Source organism: Phoenix dactylifera, chromosome 15 (assembly GCF_051530095.1).
Source record: "Phoenix dactylifera cultivar Ajwa chromosome 15, Ajwa_hap1_PhDact_Kaust_v1.1, whole genome shotgun sequence".
In the NCBI taxonomy this organism is placed as follows: domain Eukaryota; kingdom Viridiplantae; phylum Streptophyta; class Magnoliopsida; order Arecales; family Arecaceae; genus Phoenix; species Phoenix dactylifera.
The window spans coordinates 19,218,224-19,244,359 of NC_143204.1; the positions used below are offsets into that span (position 1 = coordinate 19,218,224).

The following is a 26,136-nucleotide window of genomic DNA, read 5'->3' on the forward strand; positions in this document are numbered from 1 at the left end:
GCTATTGCTTTACTGGTTATGTTCTTTATTTCATGATCTAATTGCTAGTTATGGCTGTTATGACTTATTGACCGCGATTGCACCGTTGCAGAAGAACTCAAATAAAGGCTGGATCCTTTTTCTAATAATGATTTCATCTAGCATCGCAATATTTCATGCGCATTTTTTGCTTTTGTGTTAAGTTGGTAGTGCATAAAATTAGGTCTACATGGAGGGAATGATAAAAAATATACTTAAACACATAGGGGTGGAATTGGATTTACCAACTCTGCAAGATAAATGAATGTTCCAAGATTGAGTACATGATGTTACAGTTCTGCATGCACTTTTTAAGGTTTATGTTCTTGGATATAAAAACTTCGTTCTTGAAAAAGGTGGTTTCCGAGTCGCATGCTACATCTGTTTTGGTTGGTTCAAAAGGATTGTTTCGTTCTGCAGCTGAAGAAACTTTGGCAGGTTTAAGAGCCAAGAACTAGAAAACAAAAAAGAGATCAGTTAAGGCTCATATGGGCTGCTCTAAGTTGCTGAAATAAATTTGACGTATTTTGTTTTCTGAAAAGATCCCATACCAGGTAGTCTCATACATTACATCCTTCTGTAACCTGTAGAGCCATACCAATACATGCACGCTCCATTAGCTCCTCAAGGAATGTGGCATCAAACAACATGACAGTCCAAGTCTAAACCCTTAAGCAGGAAAGGGGTTAAGGGGGTCAAAAAAAAAAAAGGGTGGAAACTTGAACCTATATCAATTCTTATGAAAGAAACTTCTGTTCAATTGAACCTTTATTGATCCTTATAGAAGTAAAATTATGTTAAAATATTTCATGACCTTTCAATTCATTCTTTAAGATGGCCTCTACTACTGCTTACTGTGAATGTTCTCGCAACCTAGATGAGGGCATTAAGCAGGACGGATGGAAGGAGGGAGGGGAGGAAAGCATTCTACATGTATCCATGAATCAACTTGTAGAAAGTTTATAATGAATCTATATAGTTACAAAGCCCGAAGGTTTCAATAATGGTAGAGCTGCATTCTAGGAATCAGCTATCGCCCTCCCAACACAGCCTGGGAGAGTGACAAATTATAATTAAGCTGAAGTAGTCGCAGACCAAGGATAATGTTCTCCACTGTGATTGGTGGTACAAAAATTTTGCCAAATATTTTGCGAAGGCGTGCCCAAGATCTTCTGAATGCTAAATAGATTGCTCTCTCAAACATCTCCCAGCCTGTAGAACTTCAGAGGGCTTTCTTAACATCAAAAAATCCAGGTCGCTCCCCATTTGCTGCAGCAACATCCTCAGGAGACGCAACAGCAACCACAACCCCATTATTCTTGACAGCTTCAACTGCATCAGCAAACTCCTTGAAATCCTTCAAACTGTACATAAATGGGAAGAAGAATAGTCAATGCAGAACAATTTGAGAAACAGAATAATGAAGAGTGGTTCACTATGGAGGACAGGTTCATCTCAAGATAACAAGTTAACAACCTTTAATTGGTTCATACCTGCCACAACTATACTTCTTCCTAAAAGCCAGATAAAATAAAGCCGCAGTATCTTACCTAGTTGACAAAATCTCTTCCCGTCTTCTTTCACGTTCCTCATCTGTTATACCCAGTAGGTATCGCAGTAGACTGACATGGAAATATGGTCAGTGCTAAATGTTGTCAATTTGCTAATTGCGAATAAAAGCACAAACCACCAGCAGCCAATAAGTATCCAACACTGGATCCACACAATTAAAACAAGAATAAAATGTGCATGTCTATGGAGTTTAACATGTTTTCTGTAAATCCTTTTATATTATAATCACGTAGGAAGATAAATAATCTTACAGGAATATTTATCCTTGTTTTGATTGTCCCCAGTAGGCTCTAAAAAGGCAATTAGCAAGCTTCAATTATGTACTTACTGGGATCTCTTACCCAAAAAAAAGTATAGTTGCTGGGAACCAATAATGGCACCAATAAAGATTAAGAAAATTACTAACAAGGATAAGAAAGTACTAGCACATATGGGCATAGACTATATATCTCATATGCCTCTCACTGATGCAGGACCATGGTTTTTCATGAACAACCATTCCTTTAACTACTTAGAGCATGTTTGTTTTTGCATGGAAAATTGTGTGAAAACTGCAAAGTCTGTGTTCGTCAGAAAACTAGCAAATTTAGAAAAGTTTATTATTATGTTTCAGGAATTTCTTTGTATTGAAAAAAAAAAATTCTTTTCCTTTTCAACAGATTTCATTGCAACCAAGCATACCCTAAATCTACTGGCCCTTGAATAATTATCTTATAATGAATTCCAGAACTAGTGTTACAATGGTTAAAATCACTAATTTTGGCACGATGAGTTCGAAAAATGTCATGTCATGAAGATAAGGGAGAGCTTAGGCAATCAATGACATTATATTCGGATTCAAGGCAAAAGAATGATCATTCGCAATCTTCTTACTCGAGCAATTCATAGACAATTTTCAGAGTTGTATGTTCCATTTATATGGAAAATCATAAAAACAGAATGCCTGATGAGAGACTATTCTGCTGGGATGAAGAAAATGCATGTCCCTATGTATTCATGGTGCTACATTATAAGTGAACAATGATATGTTCATGGACTACCTAGAGAGGGATGGCAACATGAAATTGCTAGAGGGACAGCTTTGAGCCAGTCTTAATTTTAATTGCTAACGTCTAATAGGGAGATCCTTGATGGGTTTTTAGCTTGCAAAGACAAACTCATCAGTTGATGGGACTTGTAGTAGTTCTTAATTTTTGAATTATAGAAGTTTTTCTTCTGATAGGAAGCAGATGAGAGGATTTGGGTTTGGAAGGTGGTGACGAAGCTCTGCCAAAGTACTTGAAATAGAAGCAGGTGCAGGAGCGTAACCAATTAACATTAGTACAATTAAGCAAGAACATATATACGTAGTGAACAGGATGGAGCTACAGTTGGCATGACGAAGCTACTTTGGCTTCATTGCATAGAAGGACAAGAGAAGGATGAGGCTGCCTTAAAAAATGACCAAAAGCATGATGAATTTAAGTGTCGATGAGCCCGAGTTCTTTAGGGTACTCAGAAAGCATTGAAACTAGAGGAAATAGGATCTTCTCGGTCCTTCCATGTCGCCTACTCAAGTTTGATTTTTTCTCTATACCATATCCCCTATGCGATGAGAAAAGGCTTGGATGATAACAACAGCAATGATAACTAGGTGGAAATAATATTGTTATAACGGAAGCCTTATTGCATGGAGCAAAGAATGTTTAATATTGTGTGCATACAATAACTTGAGCAAGCAAAGATGTAGATGCTAGTTAATACAAGGTATGTCTGGGAAGATATCAGAAATGGGTACATTGGAGAATAGATGGAAGTAGCATTAATAAAGGATAAATCAAGTTGTATGAAATGGTCTCAAGATGGAATATATGCTAGTGATGGTCCCAACATGCAGGGAACCTCAATTCAGGTTAACGTCAAAAACAGAAAAGGGAAAGCCCAAAGATGACTCCAATATAATTAGTGAAAAGGCTTTGGAGACCCTTTCTGTCATCAAGAATTAAACCTTGGCAGAAAACAATGGCGCGGTGGGATCCATATTTACAAACAAAAATAAATGGAACAGGCTTCGTTGCTAGGCTCTGTTTTAATTTCTATTATTTGAATATGGCATTGGATACAAATCAAACGAAAGGTAAAGATCAACCCAACCTTAACAGGAGGACTGCAGATCTGTGCTTAGATGACGATGTCTCGCTTCCTATCCCACGTAGATTAGTAATTAATAAAACATTATCGTGCTTCAAACGCTCAAATGTACACCAGATTCTAAACATTATTTAAATGCCATAGTGGCAATGGTCCAATAAAATATTTTTGTCTCTGATCACCAGTCTGTAAAACTTACAATTTCAAATGCTAAGGCAAAGCATATCCAAATTATACTTAAACATGATTAAAATAGTAGATGAATCAGGCATTATGATTCAGTTTTCATGATGCTTCTAGCAGAGAAAATCATTTATTCAAATCCAAGAGAATATGCAAAAGAGAAACCTTTAGGATCTAGAAGCGGAGTACATCAATTTATACGCGAGATCAGAAGTGGAATTTATACCTGCTGTAACCTTTTGCATCTGGAAGCTGGTATGCATCAACATCTCCAATAGTACCAATAATGGCTTTTGTAAGAGTATCATCATCTAGCTCAATTTCTCGGAGAAAGCTGGCCGTCCCATCATATACATCTAGTGTTTTCAATAAGTTTGGATCACGATATGATAAATAAGAGAATACTCCTGCCATTGAAACCCAACTATGAGGAACAAAATACATGATATGCATGACAAGAGTTGATGGTTATCAGAAACAAATCAAGAAATGCATGGATATGATGTGATATGAACCTGAATGAGTATCAAAATCACAGAAGCCTCCATATGCACCACCGCTCACTCGGATGCGGTCCCATAACCACGTGTTACTGATGTGTTTGGAAATGACATATGCACTTCCATTAAGCTGATATCCTGTTTCATATATGTTAGCAGCTTTTCCCACATAGTTAACCTGCAAAAGTAATGGAAAAGGATGATAAATATCATGAGAAAATTTTTATATAACGGAACATTAAGTGGTACTGCTAAAATAAATGACTGCACCTGGGTAGGAATGACAATGGCTTCATTTCCTGAAGAAAGTTGGGCATGCCAGGAACCAGTCTCAGAGATTGAATCGCTTGGGAGTGAATCAAGAAACTTGGCCAGAAAATTTGTAGAGTTTGTGATATTTTTTCCATCGGCTGTCATGTTCACCAAACAACCTCTTCTTGAGAGCAGGGATTTACGTATTCCCTCAAGTGAACAAGCAATCTCATCCCAATCTTGATCAACTTTCTTTTCCAGGTCTTGTAAGAACTCCAAATAACTACCAAAAAAAGTATTGAACTTTTAGGAACTAATCATGCTAAGCTTCTTAACTTAATTGACAGATCGCTAGAGTATATGTTCCACAGAAAAGAATGTAATGCATAGTCAAATATTATTAACTATAACAACTAAAGCACATAGAAGTTTCATAACTCACAACTCTGACATTGAATATTACAGGTGTCATTTTGTACATTTTGCAATGATATAGTCTTAAGTCTTAACATATAGCATAACAACCAGGCATTATTTCACCTTTTTGAGTAAAGAATTAGAAAACACTTCAATTAAAATGGTAAAGAAATATATTCTAGAAAATAACGATGCAAAAGAAAATCAGTTGAGTTGGATTTGATTTTATTTTGGATCCTTCATTTAGGTAAGTTTTACGGTCGGTCTCAGAGTCCTATTCTAAGTAGGATCGATATACCAAGTTCCTCCTTTAGGCATATATTGGATGGCTAAGTCAAGAAGTCATTAGGATTTGTTTCCTTACTGTTTTATGCAAGCTTCATCATATGGGTCGGTTCTGTACCGTACCAGATGCTCGTACCATACCGACACTTAGTATGTCTCGCCGTCTCATACCTTATGGCGTGCCAACACTGTGATAGAATGGTACTGGTACGAGGTCCGATATCCACACGGCAAACGTTGGTTTTATGTGTATATTTAAGGTTCTGTGAGAATCTAAATTTTTCATTCAGGAAAGATTGTCTAAATGGCATCCTAAATTCCTAATAAATCAAGCCATGGAGATGTTCTAAAGGGCACTATGACTGGCCACCAGAAGACACTATATGCCAATTATTTGAATGAATGAAAGATTTCTCTTAAGCCAGGTTCAGATAGCTTCTGTCATAGTTTTCTCTGCTCCATTTTTTCTGTTCTAATTATTTCCATCTTTCACCCCTAGTTTACTAGAGATGGTAGCCAAATTCTGAGTAGAAGTCAAATAGGAGTAAAAAAAAGAGAATGTATGAGTTTTAGAGGAAAATGTATCATTTTAGTTTTGCATATATTATCAATATGAAGTTGTCCACTTAAAAATATTCATGCAATCTTTGTTTAAATGCTTAATTAGACAAATAACAACATGGATTTAATACGTCAAAACAAAAGCAGGATGCAAATACAGGAAACCAATCCTAAACGTTTTAGGTGAAATAGCAAGAAAGCAGACCTAATGCCACCCATCTGCTCAGCAATCCATCCTGCTACATTTAACTTAGCATCCATTCTAGCAGCTGCAATTCCATGACCACTGCCTCTTAGTCGGCTCTGCATACAGATATCCATTAGATTATCATGATGCTCAATAAGCATTTTTGCATGCAGAGATTCATGAAATAGGTACCTCCATTCTTGCTTTGCTTTGACATACAAATTGCTTAAAGCGCTGCTGTTCAGTAAACTGAACTTCCTGAAGAATGCAATTCATCTGGAAACAACTAAAAATGTCAGCCCCTTTTTAAGATGTAAGGCATGGACCGCAGATTAGTTTATCAGAATTCATCACAGCTTTAATTAGTATGTGTTCGGAAAAGAGTACTTTTTAATAACACTAACTAAAATTTAGTATGAGCAGATTATTCCCTAGCAGAAAGTTGATATGCAACAAACTCTTCCACACAAGTTAGAGTAACTGTGATAAGAGGTTCAATTCAAATTGTATATAGCTTTCAGAACTTGTTTGCACTTAATCACACATGAGAAGCTCAAACATACTTGAAGGGACAACTTGTTTTTGCTGTTGTCAGATCTAAGGTATGTTAGTGTCTTAAAGAGTCCGACTAAGCTGGATGCTTTAAAGACTTGTAATAACAGATGAAAGAATAAGAAATCCATCATAAAAGTTGAAAGGACTGAAAAGTGGCTGCTATTGAGGATTCATTCCTCATGGAACGAATGATGAAGACTAAAATTTGGAGACAGCCAATATTGACGAGCTAAAGATTGCAGTTACAGATATGGTAAACAAAGAAATCTAAAAGAAAACTCTATAAACATACGAAGCAGAATGATTTTTAGAACTATACCAAGAATATCAATTTATATCAATGCAAAATTAGAACCATAGAGCTAAAGGTAATGATAATACCAGGTTAAATAGGTCCTCAACCCGTCCTGCCATGGCTTTTCCACGAACAATTATACGTGTGCATGGATCAACCTTTCCCCTTACAGAAGATGTGAAGGGATAAACTGAAATTCCTCCTGTCTTTCTTCCAATTAATTGATTAAGCTGCACGAAATCCATGTCTTTTGTACCCATCTCTAGCAATGATTGGCTGATAAAAAACTCCAAGGTGTTAGCTCAAGTTCTGAAGTACTAAATTTCAACTGTGCATATATATATATACATGCATCAACTTAGTGCAATGACGAAGCAAAATAGTTCTGCTCACCAGAACAATGGCACCAATTGAAGATGTTCTTTCTTCAATAAACTCATATCAAATACAGCTTCTGCATAGACAACGTCATTGGTGAAGAGGTCATGCTGCAAAACTTTGACTCCATTGACTTCTCCAATCTGCAATCCAGAAGCATATGCTATTAATAACCTTCCAACCATGTTTAAAACTCAAATCACATGAAAGCATCAAAAATCAGAAACTGAACTGAAAGAGAAGCTTTTAAAGGGTATAAGTTATGTTGGCAATGCATCAGAAAGCAGTTACAACACAATATTGAGATCAATAAACCAATATGCTAGGAATAAAGGCAAGGATAAGACATCATGCAACGAGCGAGACAAGGTTGGCAGGGATGGGATGGAAAGTGTACATAGGAAGTGGGTGGATGAGTGGGTGCATTATGTATGTTAGAAGTCACATACATGCGATTTGTTATAGAAAAGGATGAAAAGTATTACTTCTGTGGGCACATGTATAGGTTTTCTTGGGATATCTTGTAATGAGAGGCTAGGAACGGATCTTAAAGCTTCAGGTGGATCTGGTGTTTCTTGCTTTAAGCGGAGCTCCTGCGTGGCACGTGCTAGCTCAGCGAGATCCTCTTCTGTCATACCAGCTCTAACTTTTTCCAGTATTTCTTTCTCAACTGCTTCATCATGAGAAGCTTTATCTGGATCAGGCTGCATAAAAAGGATGTCAGTTATCTTAAAAAACTGACAAAATGTTCTCCCAAGAAATAGAAGGATATCACTGCTCTTTAAAAACTAATGAAATGTTATTCTAAACTAATATTCTTAAGCTAAAGAGTTGTAGACACACCTGCAATTCAACTGTGACACGATGAGGGTTGTTTAAGATGAATTTCTCTATAAGTGGGGAAAAAACAGCTTTGGATCCTTCTTCAGCTATACGTGCTTTTAGAGATTGCAAAGGTTTCTCATATCTTAGGGGCTCAAATGGATCCATATCATATATCCATTTACCCTGCAAGACATGGACATCTATGAGTTAGTCTCAACCGGGCAAAAGATCAACAGTGTGACTTCCTTAAACTAGGAAGAGATACAGAATCCCATACAATGGAGCGAAGCATCAGAGATAAGCCTCGGGGGAAGGAACCCGTGTTATTCTCCCTAAGTGAGAACTCAATTGTGTTCATCGATGCCTCTACAGCTTCAGGAGCAAAACCTTCCTCTGCTAACTTTTTAAGAGTGTCCGCAACCAATTCTTCAACCTTTTGAATGTCGTTATCAGAGACACCTTTCAGTCCAACACTAAACTGGGGTTGAAGGAGTTCATCTTCAATTCCACCACCAACAATGGCATCTCCTAAGCCACTTTCCAGCAGAATTCTTCTCAGTGGAGAAGCTGGTGTTCCAAGCAAAAGATGATCCAAGAAACCAAGTGCAAGCTCAGTTTCTAAGCCCAAGGGCTCTTCAGATAGCAGCCAATTAAGGCAAACCATGTGTTTCTTTTTCAAATCCTCACCTTCACCAGCAGGATATTTCTCAATGATCCTTTTTGGTGCGCTGAACAACTTTTGTGGCTGAACCTTTGATTCATTAGAGGCAGAACTTGCTTCAAACTGATCAAGATACTCTGCAAGACAGATATCATTACAAATTAACCAACTCAAGAACTGATCCAGTGCTCGGAATTAAGTTGTACTCGAGACATGATATTATTAAACAGTTAAATACTAACTTCTAGAGAGATCTCAATCATTATTTGACCCTCAGACAGCCACTTATTTGAGCTGATAAGTAGAACATCATTGTTTCTATACTCTTAATAGCTCAAGAATGTCCACTTGGTTTATGGCTCGTTAACAAGTAGAATAATGTAAATGTCGCACCATGCAAGGGTAAAGTTCTAAAGCATGAAAGACACGATGATTGTAAAGGAATCTAGGAAACATAGCCTCCAAGCCATCACATTATTTTGGACAGTTAATCAGTTGAAAGGAAACAACTAGAGACAAACATCTACTAGAATATAACCACTACCGAAGACTCTGCTTGTGAATAATGTACATGCTTATTCACATGGTGAACTGCCAATATCTCATTGGATGAATTTCTGTGCTACTAACTTAGTGTTCTAAGCTCAAAGGGAAATTTCATTAATGTTCTAATACGAAGGTCTACGACGTCCATCGTATCATAGGCCTTATCTACATCCAAGTCATTGAGATCAGTGTTACCTGGACATGGGGCATAGGTGTCAAGCGTCCAAGTGTCCTGAAGTATCCAACATGAAAAGTTCAAAAAATGGACAAGAGGGCACGGTATATACACATCACACACAAAAAAAAATTTATTTGGATTTGAAAGCATTTAGATTGTAGACAATTAATAGTTTTGAGCTATGACATCATTTAGGCCCATCAACCATGTATCTCAGTTACTCAACTGCATCGCTTAGTAGTAGGCCCCATTACTGAAAAAAGTTGGGCTATCTTTGCTTTGCCCATCAGATGCAATGTCTCTTCTGCTCTCTAAACCCACCGCCTCTCTTCTCTATTTCTCTCCCTTCTAATCTCTAGCCCCCAACTCCCCATGAAACCCCTAGCTAACTAGAGAGGTGAAATGGATGTGTCTTTCTGGATGGATGATTTGCATTCCCTGCACTTTTAGAAGGGAAACAAGAATAGATCCATGAACAAGCCTTAAAGCCAGGGTTGGAGAAGAAACAGGTACACAGTGCCCTCCTCCCTCCCTGCTTCTCCTCCACCACCACCACCCTCTCTCTCTCTCTCTCTCTCTCTCTCTCTCCCCCCCTTCTCCGGCTAGAGTAAAATAAATACCCGTGTCACCGGCATGGCCAATACATGTTGCAGGTGCCATGTTGTATCCATGTGGGGACATGGTGAAGAACCTTATTTTCAATGTGTCTGGGTAACATGGATTGAGATAGTTGTATCGCTTCCCTAAAATTAAGAGCTTAGATTGGCAAAAAGGTATCAAATGAATATCAAATTGCATGTTTATAGCTCCAAAGCATATAGTTGCATTTAGATTCTTGGCTTCAAAACTAAATGTCTACAAGCAGACTTTTATGGGACATACAAGGGTATTTTGGCTTATTAATTTCAATCGGGCAATAACAAGGGCAAGAGCTCAACAAAAAGAGATGGAGAGCTGCCCTTTTAAGGTGATCTAACCATAATTTACATACAACAAGGCATAAGTCTTATATACGTTGAAGCTCACCCCGGGCCGTGGCACTTCCTTCATCTTCGTGCCCATCCATGTCCACATGAGGTAAGCCTCCCTTATATCCATTTTTATAGAACTCACCACTGTTTTTTGGATTTGTTTTCAAATATCTTAAAAAGATTTAAAAGGCTCGCTCATTAAAGCCTCTTGAATCCTTTGTTACTCAATTGTCAATGAAACTTCAAATTGTTGCAGGCAAGTTACGAAATCTTTTCAGAAGTTCAGTTCGTAAGTCAAGGGATTTGATTTTAAGCTGGTTAGAGAAATATCTGCAATCAAAGGAAGGGAGTTATCTTAAAAGTTCAAAACTAAGTAAAAACAGAACATTTAAAGCTAATCAATCTGGTAAATCCAAACTATCACTCAGAATATGCAACAAATGGAAAAATCTTGATTAGGAGACATGGGATCTAGGTATTTGAGAATTTTCTTTCAGATGGTTAGTATCAATAAAGCTAAATAAGTAGAAGTGCATCATAAGAGTATCAGGAAGAGAAGGCAAGGTGTCATACAAAGAAAACAAACACTTATGTAAGGTAAGCTCCTCACCACTTAAGATACGTAGTCGCTCATTTGGATCATCATCTCCATAAAACCATATCCTAGCATTGCCAGGGTGGTAGTATCTACGGTGGAAATCCTGAAATATATTGCACATAATATTTTCACACACAATTATGTACACACACAAGTTTAAAATATAAATTATAACGTAAATGCATGCCTGGTAGTATCTATGGTGGAAATCCTGAAATATATTGCACATAATTCTCATCAAATGAGGATAATAGCATTCTCATCAAATGAGGATAAGTTATTGAATGAACAGTTGTGATCTCACATTTGAAAAGTTTGTGTTTCAATAAAGAAACTCTTCTAACAGATGCACTTCCATTTATCTCTCCAATTGCTACATATTTATTTGGATACAGTATTGCATCAAACATTGTTGCCCCAAACTTCAACTACCAATGCAACTGCCCAAGCCGAAAGCAGCCCTTAGACACCCAGGCATTTTATAAAGCCAAAGCTGGTTATTAAGCATCCAGGTACCCACCTAAACGATCAGATGGCCTCCCTACCAAGGTTTGGCAGGGGCTGGAACATATTGTGCTGATGATTTGTTGGCACAGAGCATAGCTGCATGCCGTTCAATGTGAGCCAGCATGTTTCCAGATTGTGCCAAGCACTGGCAAAGCAAGTATCATGCCAATGCACATGCAGGACTTTGACCCTTTCTCCCTGCCTAGAACACAGGAAAGTACCAAGTGCCTATGCAGGACCATCAACCCACCTAGGTAACCACCTTTGCCAACCTTGCTCGGATGCATAAGCTTTATGGAAATCAGGCAGTAGGCATCATAAAGTTGGAGCATTCAGTGCCAATTCCTGACTAAAATTAATGTTTCCACTTTCTAGAGATCAATACCAATTTTATCGTAAAAAATGACTGTCAAAAAAGTGTAGCACCGGCAGTTACTACAGCTTGCCAAATACTAAATTAGATGATGAGATCAGAATATTAGGGTTCAAAATCCTGAAAGAACTTGAAATACAAACCTTGAGCAAACAAACAAGAAATGATACAATTTAAGGTTAAAAAAACAAAGCAATAGAACAATTTAAGAAGTGACAACAATCTAACTTTGACAGAAATTATTACTCTATGTCAAAAACAATTTAAGCATGGAAAAAGAAATGTGAACCTTGAATTCTTCAAAAGTGAGCTTGGGGATGACTTTTGGATCACCACCACTATCAACACCATATGTATTTTCAGGAAAAAGGGCCTGCAAGGAATCAATATGCAAAAATGTAACACACCTGGACTTTCATCACAAAGTTGAAAGGCAAAACCAAGGTAAACTTTCACCAAATACTGAACATATGGTGCCTGGAAAAAGTAACAGAACCAACTACAGATGCTTTGGTTCAGTCCAATTGCTCAGTGTTTAAATTAGAAGATTTTTCTAATTTAAGTTTATGGGATTGAAAATGATAACTTATTAAAAAGAAAGAAGAAAAGATAAAAGCAACAAACATGATAAAGCAAACAAATAAAACACCTGAATCATTTAACAGCTGGGCAATCCAGAAGCAAGACATCTAATTCAAGTTACTCGAAAAGATAAGCATGCTCAAACTGGAATAACTTATTCTTAAATTGTCTTTCTTCAGCTCAACAGTTTATATAAGACATGCAATTTAACAGCAAAAAGCAAGCATACCTTATACGTGGAAGAGCAAAGAAACTACACAGCAAAGTAGTTCAAATTAAGCAGGAGTTAACATTGAAAACAATATAGGTTCTCGTCCGCTCTTTTCCATTCTTATAAGTAAGAATTAAAACAACATCCCCAAGATAATAGAAACACATTCTTAAAAGAAGTGCAAAAATACCAACTAGAAATATTGGTGTGCGCTCAGGAAGAAGTGGAAGTTGCTTTGACAGTTTATAATGCCTAAAAGAAGATCTGAGACAATGTCATTGTGTAGATAATTCATGCCGAAATTAATGAAATCTAAGAAAAACAAGCCTATGGAATATCAATTGATGATGAACCTATATGTAATTTCAGCTTTTCTTTTGATTATCGCAAACCTACACTACAAGTAGAGGTAAGTTTAGCTCCTTGTATTTGAAACACATGTCAGTGGTTGTTTCTTTTTATTTGACATGAAGACTATCTTCATAGATAAATTTCAAAGGTCTGAATTCTTGGCTACCAAAGGGACCAATGCTACACATATATATCTAGCTGAAGGTTAAGGAATAACTCATGAACAAACAGTTACAACTGAACCAGGACAGCAATTGGATGTATTATTAACAGCCTTAAAAACAATCACGATTTCCAGGCCTTATTTTACTTGTTATTAAACCAATATGGATAGTAAATTCTACACAACCACTACATTTGTCATCATTCAGTTAAAGAGTACAACATTTTTGGAGTTTACAGCTAATATTTGTGTTTTCTTGTACTAACTCTATCTACTGGCAGAAAGATGTCAAGTCATGTGCACTTTAATCAGTCATCAACAATGGCTAATGCAATTTGAAGTAGACCGATTTACCGTCTGAATAGATAACCAGATTATCATTTTTCGGTTCATCTAAGCTAAGGTCAAAAATGAGTCAGAGAATATCAGGCTGCATCTACTTACTATGTTGTTGTTAATAATGCACAATGAAGAAGATAAATAGGTTTGCTTCTATTGTTTGGTATACTGGACATAATATGTATAAATCTGCATCTTCCACTTGGAGTCTGCTGCTTGGTCATTACCTCTTCCATCGTGCATTTCCTGATAATGACAGCTTTAAGATTTTCCGATATAAAACACTGAAATAGATCTGTCACATATAGGGCTACCCCAGATGGGAGAAATGCTTCTTATTGAGTTCAGCTCATGATTCAATGGATTGACCAAAATATCCACAACTTCCAGTACATCGTTTAAGCATTGCTTATATGTCAGATCAACTTTCAAATGTAAGTGAAAGCCAAAAATTAGAGAAACCAATATTCACAAGGATTTTCTCTACCTATATCTATTTGGGGAATAGGGGTTCATAATTACACTGCCAATACCTCATCCTAGTCATAAAAATCAAAATTGCGCACTGGAGAACTCTGTTAACCGCTTTTCCAAAAAAAAAAACATTTGTATGCCTTAATCTATTACTTGATTCTTTTGCAAAGCATTATAAGACCCTGCTACAAGTCTTTATCTCACCAATATCATATTCAAATTACTTTCTTAAGAAAGGAACTTGCCAGCCCTTGGTCGGAAGGTTCAGTAAAAGTAGGAGCTGTATTGTAAAACAACTAAAGTGGTAAACAGTTAAGCCTACCCACCAGACGAACATTAGCTGACAATGGGTTTACATATCAATCATAAAGCATGAGGGTTCCCAATCCTCTGAAGTATCGGATCATGAGCACTTTGTTTCTGTGTATAGCTGAAGCATACGAAGGTAACATTACTGGACACCATTCACAAGTATCGTACATTTAAAAATTGAAACACAACTCTCCCATTTAATGAAGAATATCTAATAGGTTAACCATCAAAGAAGTGAATTGAAAAGGATGGTTTCAAAGAACATCAGTATACTACAATGCTTATGCATGCAGCATAAGACAACTACCAAAAATCAATAACAATGATCATATAAGTTCATAAAATCATGTAGAGAACATAAAACAAGGAACCTGCCTGTTGAGAAGCCCGACCCAGTATGTTATCAGGCTGAGAGTATACTCCTTTCATCTCATTAAAGACGACTCCTGGAATTACATACCACGTACAAAGGGTGAATAATTAGTTAACTTGCCTAAACCATCCAAGGTACGGAAACTAAACAAAATCCATTGTAGAAGAGTACGGAGATGGCTTGATAGGAAAGCTTTTTGCATTACATTTCGTAGAAGATTGGAAAATTGCCTAAAAATGAAAGAGACCTTATTCATTACGGTTTACGGACGGAAATAATGTGGTCTGAAGAGCTACCTTTGAAGGATATATCTTCAGCAGGGTTGTTAAGCTCATAATGCCAACCCTCCTGTTGAAATGTTTGGAAATCCTCGATGCATTTAGGAAAGAAGACAGCATCTAAATATACATCAACCAAATTGTAGAAATCCTGAAGAATTGGGAATTGTATTTTTTAGGAAGACTCATATGGGCACATTGCAAAATAGTGAAGCAATGCCTAAAAATTTTACATATTTACCTTTGCATTTGTTGAAGCAACTGGATAACAAGTCCTATCCGGATAGGTGAATGCATTTAGAAAAGTATGCAAGCTACCTTTCAGTAATTCAACAAAGGGTTCTTTCAAAGGGTACTTCCTGGATCCACACAACACACTGTGTTCAAGTATGTGAGGTATGCCGGTTGAATCCTCTCTGCAGTTGGCAAACTTCTAGTTGTCAAAACACCAAATCTTTTGATTACATAATTAAGGATTGATAATCCATTAATCCACATTCAGATTTATACAAAAAAAATAACATTGATGTAGATTTCTAAAGGACTCAAGTTACTAAATAAAGTTTACAAACTAATAGTAGCGTATGTGCATGATTGCTAGCTACGATTACAGATTCATGATGGAGCACATGCTAAAACTTGCCACGAATTGGCATGGAAAGGTATACAGGCCTACAAAAAAGACTTCCAATCGACATGCTAGGATCTGCAATTTTGTTCATGTTCAAACATAATTAATATTAACTATTTTAAATCAGTGCATAAACATCTTTAAACTATTTAATTTAATAATTTCTATGATTGATGAAAAAATAGAATGCACAAAGCCTATCGGAATGCTGGAAGTCACTTTTACATTGATCCACCATCCGTATTTCTTCAGTATAACGCAACCCCAGGCTTCTCTATATGCAGGACATTCTTTTTTTGCAACTAATATCACTTTTCTCATAGTCAGCCTATACTGGGCTTATATAGTGAACAGTTATGCAGGCAGCCAAAAAGGCCCTAAAGTTCACTGCATATTAAAGCAACGAATTTCATAGAACGAGAAATGTGGACTGCCTCCAGAATCAAATAGTTTTAGCGCTCAATACTCAAGAGCACCACTTTGATAAGCATGAAGACAAATGATCTGAAATAAAGTGCTAAAGGAGACATGATCGAAATGGAAACCAGATGCATGCCTCATTTCCAAAGTACAAGGAGGATTATGATGACTTTAAAAAGGTGAGTATGAGTTATGAAGTACCAAAGACATAAATATATGAGATATGCCCATATAAAACAGGATAAGTCATTCAAAAATCAATGTATTTATAGCCCAGTTGCTTGAAGAAGTCAAAACTTCAAGGATTACTAAATCAATGAAATCAGTGCAGATGGAAGCCAAGAGCAAGTAAAGGACATTTTTGCAAGCTTCAACACACAGGGTGAATAAACCAAATTCAAAGGTACAGAGTCTACAGACTAAGTTAGGTGTTGAATGTCCAAGGGAGAAGATAACGAAGATATCATTTCACAAAGGAAACATGGAAGAAAGGTCAAGAATACCCATCTAGAGAGCTTCCCTAGTTTAACAGTTAGACCAAATTAAATCCCATTAGGGATCATTCTGCAGTGGCATGGAAGAGGGCAATAGAACAAGATTCATGATGTTGGAGATGAAAAGAAGGAGATAATTGAAGCAGGTTAGGTCTCCTGAACTCTTTTACTCAGAAAGGAAGAAGATAGTGAAGAGGTGACTTCCACAAAGGAAACATTAGGTGATAGGTGGAAATTACCCATCTAGAAAAGACCACAAAGCCAACGGTTAGCCCCAATTACCTCCATGAAGAATGATAATGCACGGAACAAGAACAAGAATCAAGTAACACTATGCAAGGATGACCTATAAGCTAGCTCAAAATTCATTGATAGCTTGTAAACATGAAAAATAAGAGGAAACAAAAAATCAACCAATAATGTTGGAGTGGCATGTAAGAAATTGACAAATGGAGAGTCCAATCAAATGCATCATATGTTATATAATTGGATGCACATGAATCAGGAGTTAGAATGACTTCATACACCACAAGGTAGACAAACCAAACTAAAGATATCTAGACATGATCAAAAGCAAAGGCAAGATTCCAGGGGCATAAATATGTGGCCAAGAACCAATAAAGGTTCTCTATAAAATAATTAGCAACAGTCAATAACCACAGGGAAAAGATTATGGAAAGAAAATTTCAAGATTGGCAAAAGCAATAAAATTTGATGATTATTGTTGAGAAGAGCCATTTGTACCAATAGAGATCAAAGAGGAATAAAAGCAACTATATATGATATCAAGAAATGCAGAACCGTCCCGAACCATCTGGGACAGTTCTGGCATTCAAAACGGTAAACCGGCAAGTGGGAGGAGAGGGAGAAGAAAAAAGAGAAAAAGAAAGAGATGGGGGGAGGAAGGGAGAGGGAGAGGGAGGGAATGCCGCCATTGGCCTCCAAAGGGCACCGCAGGGGCAGGGGTCCGAAGGGCGGAGCCCCTTCTCCGGCCCTCTGTGCCCCTCCAGCACCCTCCGAAAGCCTCCAACGGCCCTCCCTCCCCCTCTCCCTTCCTCCTCCTCTCTCTCTCTTTTCCTCTCTCCTGTTCTCCCTCACCCTCTCTGTTGTGTCGGTACAGACCCAGCACGGAACAGCACAGGGGCATACCGAATCATGCCGCCAACCGACTGGTACAAGCTTGTACCGGCACGGCGAACCTTGCATGATATAACTATTAACAAATCTTCCATCTTACATGCTTTTCACATATCAGAGTATTGTTTGGAGTACTTCACCATGTCACCAAGTGTCCAGCATAGATTGGATGAGGAACCACTAGATATCAATACCACCAGCAATTACTAAAAAATCATACTTTGAATTTCTGCCTTATCTCTATAATCAAAACCATAAGTTTTCACTTTCATCCAAAAATGATTCGAAACTAGAGTCAGTTTTGTAGGTTCGGCCCAAAGTTGCCCAAAGGCCAAATATATTTTATATATAGGCAATTATGATAGCATTTTGTTTTCTATTCCAAAAGCATTTTCCCACGAAAAAAAAAATCAAACTTTGCAAATTTGATGAACATTTGAAAGCATTGGAAAACTAGGTTGCTAAGAAAATTAGAGAAGCCAACTTTTAATATAGGTTCGGCTATCCTAGAGATTAAACTTAGTGGTCACAAAAATTAATACATGTCAAACTGTCATTTACAATCATTGACATAAGTCACATAACACTCTAATATGTAAAAAAATGATTATCAATTCCACAATTAAACTACTATTTTTTAAACATTACGCATCCCATACATGCATTCCAACAAGAAACCATCGAAATGATATACTTAAACACTCCGAACAATAAACATATTTTATAATGATGTCAGAGCAAAACATTTTTACTAGATTTTTTACTTTCCTCAATTTTTCTACTTTTTTAAATCATTTTTGGCTGAAATTGCCCAAATCACAATTAAAACTGCAGAAATTGAAACCAAACTTTCAAACTTTGCTGCCAACATGCCATAAAAAAGTGTTCAAAGAAAAAGAAGTACAGTATAGTTAGAACTCAGAAGACCAAGTGACATATGCATAGAAAGATAGTGTACCCATTAAACTGCATATAAGCCATAAAAAGAAACAAAGGAGGTACACAGAGTAATCACAACTGCTGCAAGATTTGTTAAATGCAATGGAATAAAGACTGAACATTGAGCAAAGCAAAGAGCCAATAAACCAATAGCCATTTGCATCTGTATTTATCCCAAAAATTCACTGCATGTTATGTGAAAAGATTGTAAGTCGATTTCCCCGCCAGTAAGCAGTCAGGTAGACTGCGGGTGTAAACAAGTTATCTTACAATCTCTTTCATACATACTTAAAGCCCAAAGTCAGTTCTGAAGCAGGTCAGCCTTGATCACTGACCCATACTATTTCTAATGCAACACAAGCTACATACCAAATTTTCCCTTCTAGATGAATGATTCCCAAGTAACAAACTTATGACTATGCCTATAAAATGCTCACCAAAAGAGAAACAAATACTGCAACTCTGAAATTACTTAGGTTGATTGGAGTGGATTAATCAATTCATATTGGTATTATCCCAAACTGATTACTTATTCACAATCCAGTTTAATAAAGATTAAAGATGAAAAAAGGGAAGGAAAAGATATGATAGGCAAAATAGGAGAATAAAAACGAAAATAAGCAACCAAAAAGAAGATCCATATATGTGTCATTTATTACAATTCCTTGGTTTTAAGCAGCATTTTTTTAACTAAAATACCTTGGTTTTCTAGCAAGAATTCAAGATAATTCAAGGGCTAATACATAAATCACGCATCTGAAATACATGTGCATATTGGTGTTCAACCTGTGTATGTATTCTCCATTATTAAGTTTAGAATGTAATCTTCTTTTTTTTCCAAACTAATTTTCATTTAAGAGTATGTCTTTGAAAGAAAATAAAATGTAAACTCTAGAGACTTTCACCTAAATCACATACTTGATCATGCATGCATTGAGACTCTTTATATAAGTGCACAGATTGCTAACATTGATAAAATTAATATAGTCTATGTATAACAAAGTTGATATTTAACTAAACAGTCCAATGAATTAAGAGCTGAATTAGAAATCAAAAAAGTATTATTCGGTCATATACTGTAAAGTTTTTTATTTTCATTTTTGTAAGATGATATGCTAACTTTGTAGTTGTATCTGATTTTTTTTTATACTCTTTTCTAGCTTTCTGGCACAGTGTACAAGCTGGAATACTACCATGTCTAATATCATACCTTTTTCAGCCCACATCAGTTCAGTGAGCAAGATCATAGCTCGAATAACAAACATATATATATACATATTTATGTGTGTGTATGTACATATATATGTGTGCATATATATATATGTGTGTGTGTGTGTGTGTGTGTGTGTATGTGTGTGTATATATATATATAGATGTGTGTGTGTGTGTATAACTATATATATATGTGTATATATATGTGTGTATATATATGTATATGTGTGTGTGTGTGTATATTTGTGTGTGCGTGTATGTATATATATGTGGATATATATATATAAATATATATATAATATGTGTATATATATAAATATATATATGTATATATAATATATATATAATATGTATATATATTTGTGTGTGTATATATATATGTATATATAATATATGTATATATGTGTGTGTATATATATGTATATGTAACATATGTATATGTGTGTGTGTGTGTAATATATGTATATATATGTGTGTATATATATGTATATATATAATATATGTATATATGTGTGTATATATATGTATATATGTGTGTGTGTATATATGTATATATAACATATGTATATTTGTGTGTGTGTGTGTGTGTATATGTATATATGTGTGTTTGTGTGTGTATATGTATATATATATATGTGTGTGTATATATATGTATATATAATATATGTGTGCATACCAGATGAAAAAACACAACACTTTGACTAAAATTGGACAGACGAGAGACCAAGAGCAGATAGAAGGAAGAATATTAGATGTACTTACGGAGGAGTGCGGAAGACGATGCCAAATACTTTATTCTCATCATCGTTGGATACAGACATTACTTCTGCACCTGTCTTCTTGTGCTTGTAAAGTACGGCAGTCGATTTGCATTCATCAATAGTTTGTTCAGATATTTTTTCAAAACCAAGCTTCTCAGCAATATCATGACTCTCATCCATTTCTGCTGGCAATAGAAAACAACAAACAGATTACATAATTTAACAATACATTAAAAGAGGAAAACACTAACTTTGAACTAGCAAAGGATTTTTCCAGACAAAAAAGAAAGCTGATAGACAATAACGATCTCCTACAATATCATCTATCATCATTAAAAGCAAATATCATCAAAGTACTTGACTAAGTGGATATGTCAAAATATGTGCGCAAGATAGTGAACAATACCAATTAACAATAGTTCATTACCCTCTGGATCTAAAAATATCATTCAAATGTTCAAAATCATCCAAGAATATCAAGCAAGAAAAACTAAAACCAGCTTACTGAAGATTGCAATATATGCACTGTGCTATCACAGAGTTCAATGACTTCTATCTTGCACACAATACACTGAAAGGAAGGTGCTATGCTGATGCAATGGAGCAGATACGTAGAATCACATTTATGTGTGCATGAATACATGTTATGCATGTATCAGTGTTAAATGATGAACAAAAATTGAATAGAAATTTGTTTTATAGCAGCCTGCTTCTCTTTTTTCCCATTTTTCTTTGCTTTTTTTTTTAATTCACCCCTTTCCTACTGATGGCCAATCATGAGGCCTTGCTACAGCTCCAGATGACTGAACTAGATCCCACATCTCCTCAAAAAGGACCTATAATCTTTTTTTTCTTCCATAAACTGAGGCTGCCCTCCTGTTTCACTGTGTATAAGTTATGCAAGTATAGGATCTAAAGCAGATACAAGTAACCACTCAAGAAGACTGACAAGTTGTTAATTGTAGATTATGAATGACCAAACATGTTATCAATGTACCAAAGTCATAAACTATAGCTGATAGGAGGTTATCCTCAATAGGATACTATTGCAGAAAAGAAATTCAGTGGCACAAACTTTGAGAATAGTACCAGTGTCAAATTAAAAAATAAATAACTTCCTTGTCAAAAATCAAGAATCATCAGTTAGAAAAACGAATGACTGAGAATGGTTAAGAAAGCCTCAAAGAGTGACTTTTAATGTGCCATATTATGCTACACAAGGATAATTCACTTGGAGCATCTGATCATACACTGGAAAAAATTTTGGCAAGGGCATTTTCCATTATCTTTGTTGGAGTCCTACTTTCCAACATTATCAATATAACCAGATACAGCAATCAATCTAAAGGGTAACATAAAGGACTCTCATTAGTTAGGGAATAGCAGCTTTGATGAGCTAAAATTTCGTCTATAATCTCTTCCCCCCCCCAACCCTTAAAAAAGAGAGGCAAAAGAAAAAAAATGCCGAAGGCTGTTATGACGTATGATCATGTGCTCCTCCCACAATATTCTTGTACAGCACAACACGTCATCCAGTCATCACATAAATTACAAGGTGATACCAATTAGAGTGAAAAGCTATAATCTTTTAAGGGGAGGAAAAAAAACCTCTAACTCGCTTTCAGTATTGAGTTTGTCAAAATTAGCATCACTGATTCACTCGTCAAAAATTACTGAACACATTAACGATGGCAATGGAAGACAAAATTACAAATGTCAACGAATAAATCAATGCAAGCAACCAACAGCGCAATTCCATTCAGTTAAACTGGCACAAGTTTCAGCAAATAAAAGTATCCCAGAATTTTATCGGGTAGGGAGGGGCGGGCAACCAAGTCTATCGGGACAAATCACAGGAACCAAATAATTGTAATAGGATTTCTGGGAAGGAGAAGTTGCATCAAAATGCAAATTTAAAAAAAAAAAGACAAAAAAATGCAATTTTTAAAAGAATAAATGAACCAAAATGCAACTTTCAAAAGAAGAAACGCATTCTAAATGCGATTTTTCGTAGGAAAAAAGGAATTTTCCGATGGCCGGGTGGAGTTTCTTGCACATCTTTACCTCGGGAGACAGGCGAGGGGGTGGTAGAGACCGCCCGAATGGTGAGGGAGAAGGCTCTTCTGAGGTGGACGGAGGGGGCGGGACCCGGCCGCCAACGGAGGGCGCTGGAGCAAGATAAGAGGCGGAGGTGCTGGGACTGATGCCTGAGGGGATTGGTGGAGAAAAGGCGTGAGCTGGCCTTGGCGCGGGGGAGAAGACGACGGCAGGCCGTAGAGGAGCAAGATAAGGAGCGGAGGAGCGCAACCCTCTCCATTACGCACTTGAACTAAGGGAGAGCAGATGAGAGCCGGGAGGGAGTTTGCTGCCCCGGGGTGATATTAAACTTCGGGAGCAAGAGAGAGGGGAGGAGGGGCTGGAAGATTTTTTTTCCCCGGCTGTAGACCTTAGCTAAACGGACGGTCCCGGTTTATGGGTTTGATTGATCCATATGGCCCTCAGCCATCCAACCAAATTAGGGTTTTTGTAATTAGTTTGAAACTTGGAGTAAAACATTATTGTTTGAAAATCCAAATGTTGTCCCTACATCCCTATCCTAATTTTGTTGTTTTCACATCTCTATCGTGATTTTGCAAAACATATCTTGAATCTCATTAGCCCATAAAACAAATTTTAAGATAATTGTTATGCACTTGCTGCCAAAATATATTCAAACTAATAAGACACTAGATAGGAGATTCCATCCTTGTAATGCATAAATATAAATATATATATATATATATATGTATGTATGTCTGTATGCCAAACAAATACATACCGTACCAATATTATGCTTTTGTGGCACCGGTATGTGATCCGGTACCGAGACGATAAATCTTGGTTTAAACTATTGCTAGAGTTTGACACATTCAATGCATGTATTTAAGCTATACTTCAACATAGTATTACTCAGAAATTTGAGTTTAGCAATATATTTGGTACTAGCTATTACAATAAGTTTAGAGGTCATTTCCTATGTTTTTCAATACTTTTTTTTTTGATGATATTCAATACTTTGAACTTTGTATCTCATCTATATACTTAAATAAGTTTTCTTTTTTGGCATGTACATCATTGTACCATCGCTTTAACATGCATCGAAATTGTTGTATAATTTATCAATGTTAAGAAGTGGGTACCTAGACATAGATAGCTTTCTAAATTTGATAACCATTGGCTTCAAAAATGAGTATGGAGGTAATTTTATTGGCTTTAACTATTTTAACTAAGCTAAAATATTGTTGATCCAAATTATTATTTGGTAATATGGGTATACTGACAGTACACAAAAATTGTGAAGTATACAATATAAGCTTGCACAAGTATACATAAAATGCATATTTTGGTGAGATCATTGATAAAGAGATTATTAATGCATTAATATGATGAGGTAGTCTTATACTTCAATACTCAACATTCTAGTTTTTTGATAGAGTAAAACAAAATTAATGAAAAAAAAAGTAAATGCATTTTCGACTTCATTGATTCCATTCTAAGATATCCCGATATAGTTGTTGATTGGTTAGACATGACTACAAAATTTCTCAAGATAAGCAGAAAAATGGCATAAATTTGGCCGATAGTATTTGAATATAAAATAAAAGACATCATCAAGGTGGCGTACTAAGTTTTTAATATAGCTAGATACCTTTTTTCTTTTCTTTACTTTCAAAAAAAAGGGATATATTTTAGAGGCATGTATGCAAGAAAATCCAGCTAAAACCTAGAAACAATATTATCTATCTTATACAAAAAAATATATTATGCACCATCGATATATATGCCAAAGATTTTTTATTGAAATCTAGATAAAAGGAGCCTACTAGCATATTATCTTTTGAACATGCCAAGTTATGAAATATGTTATAAAATCACTCTCATGTAAAATGTTTTAGTTCAAATTCAATTCTTCTCTTTGTATGGATCTTTTGCATCTAATTGATGATAAATGAGGTGATAATTGATCCATTTTGATAATCACCTCTAGCAGCTTTAAGTTATATGATTTTGAAGAAATGTGAGTTAGAGAATTAGAGTCCATTTAGAAATGCAAAAACTTTAGCTTTTAGGATGTTTGAGATATTGACTAATTGGGCAAATAATAAAGTGTTTGAGCATGACATTTCTCAAGATGATATGTGTAGATTTATCAACAGTGATAAAAAAATAAAAAATAAAATTTATATTAAATCATATAATAAAAAAGTTAATTATCTTGTCCAACCTTATCTAAAAAATTATTAAGAACAAAGTTATTAAAGTTAGTGACTTAGGAAGTAAGTAAAAAAAGGGAAAAAGCAGACAAGAAAAGAAGAGAAGAAAGGTGAAAAAAAAAGATATAAATGCCTTTATAGTCAATACTATTAAAGAAAAATTTTTGACATTTAGAAGGAAACTCTACTCATAAAGTTGCAAGACCTTGTGAATCTTGTCTTCACTGCTTAATAGGTTTTTTTTTATTATTATATAAAGCAGAATCTTTAAACTCACAATAATTAGCGGAGATGATGGCACTATAAAGCTCTAAGTTTTGACTAATTATTTTTTTAAATGGTTTGATTTTTCTTTCTTTCTTTTTTGAGATGAGAGGATTGTTCCCCACCCTTATTTTATACCCATCTTACCTTTACTTAAAAGCCCATGCCCCCGCGTAGATCAAGTTTTAAATAATTGAATCAAGACAAAGATTCTGATTTTGGGAAGTTAAGGGTTCTAAGGTTATTGAAAAAAATATGTTAGGAGAGAAAAGTGAAAATTAGAGCTTTCTTAACACTTAGATAGATTGTATTGTTTTCATGCTTCCTCTCTTTTCATGAATAAGGGATATGTAACAAAGCATTTCATGAGTTAGAGGTACCATTTGAGAGAAAAAGGGTTAAGCAATATAGATAAGTTTTTGTCTTAAGAATGAAGTGAAGAATGAGATGGTAGGATTTACTTAGACTCACTCAAATGATAATGGTTATGGGTATTTAGAAGGATGGGATTGGCTTTTAAAAGAGGGCTGGACGGATAAAGTACTTTATAGAGGACAAATGAGTACTTGGATTGAAAGATCCCACATCAGCTAGACTCGTTTCAGAGCTTGGGCATATGAGGCAGGTATTTCCAAATCCTGCAGACGCGTTTTGGGTGAAAAACAAAATTGGAGAGGTGACATTCTAATAGTATAATTAAAGATCGGTATAGTGATGGGTGTGAGGAAATGTGAACAATGGTGAAGAGGTTGTGTGGCTAGCATGATAGTTTCTAGATGCAGTAATTATGCTTCTTATCGACTAGTGGATTATATAGCTCTTAAATAATTTTAATTTATTGGATCTATAAAGGTAGCTTTGGATTGGGATTTTGGGGATTATTTAAAGAATATGGGAGAGGGCAAAATGCAATTAGAGGAATGGCTTAATAAGGTTATAGGCATGTTAAA

At 35.8% G+C, this 26,136-nt stretch overlaps 1 protein-coding gene across 4 annotated transcripts; it reads right to left on the reverse strand.

Moving 5' to 3' along the window:
* Positions 1–958: 958 nt before the first annotated feature.
* Positions 959–23,169, reverse strand: LOC103718342 (presequence protease 1, chloroplastic/mitochondrial-like). 4 transcript variants are annotated; one of them, XM_089927556.1, is made up of 20 exons: positions 22,734–23,169; positions 20,671–20,851; positions 15,317–15,491; positions 15,094–15,226; positions 14,800–14,870; positions 12,282–12,365; positions 11,125–11,215; positions 8,846–8,956; positions 8,436–8,725; positions 8,177–8,341; positions 7,819–8,037; positions 7,349–7,476; positions 7,042–7,231; positions 6,298–6,381; positions 6,124–6,221; positions 4,674–4,938; positions 4,419–4,581; positions 4,130–4,310; positions 1,569–1,640; positions 959–1,382 (listed from the first exon to the last, which is right to left on the reverse strand). In XM_089927556.1, the coding sequence occupies exons 1-20, from the start codon at positions 22,984–22,986 to the stop codon at positions 1,241–1,243; spliced, it is 3,096 nt and encodes a 1,031-aa protein (XP_089783682.1). In that variant the 5' UTR covers positions 22,987–23,169; the 3' UTR covers positions 959–1,240. The 4 variants fall into 4 exon arrangements, with proteins under 4 accessions (XP_089783682.1, XP_088567358.2, XP_089783681.1 ...); XM_088711232.2 differs by having other exon boundaries at positions 20,671–20,854; positions 22,734–23,131; XM_089927555.1 differs by having other exon boundaries at positions 8,436–8,956.
* Between the last annotated feature and the right edge of the window lie 2,967 nt (positions 23,170–26,136).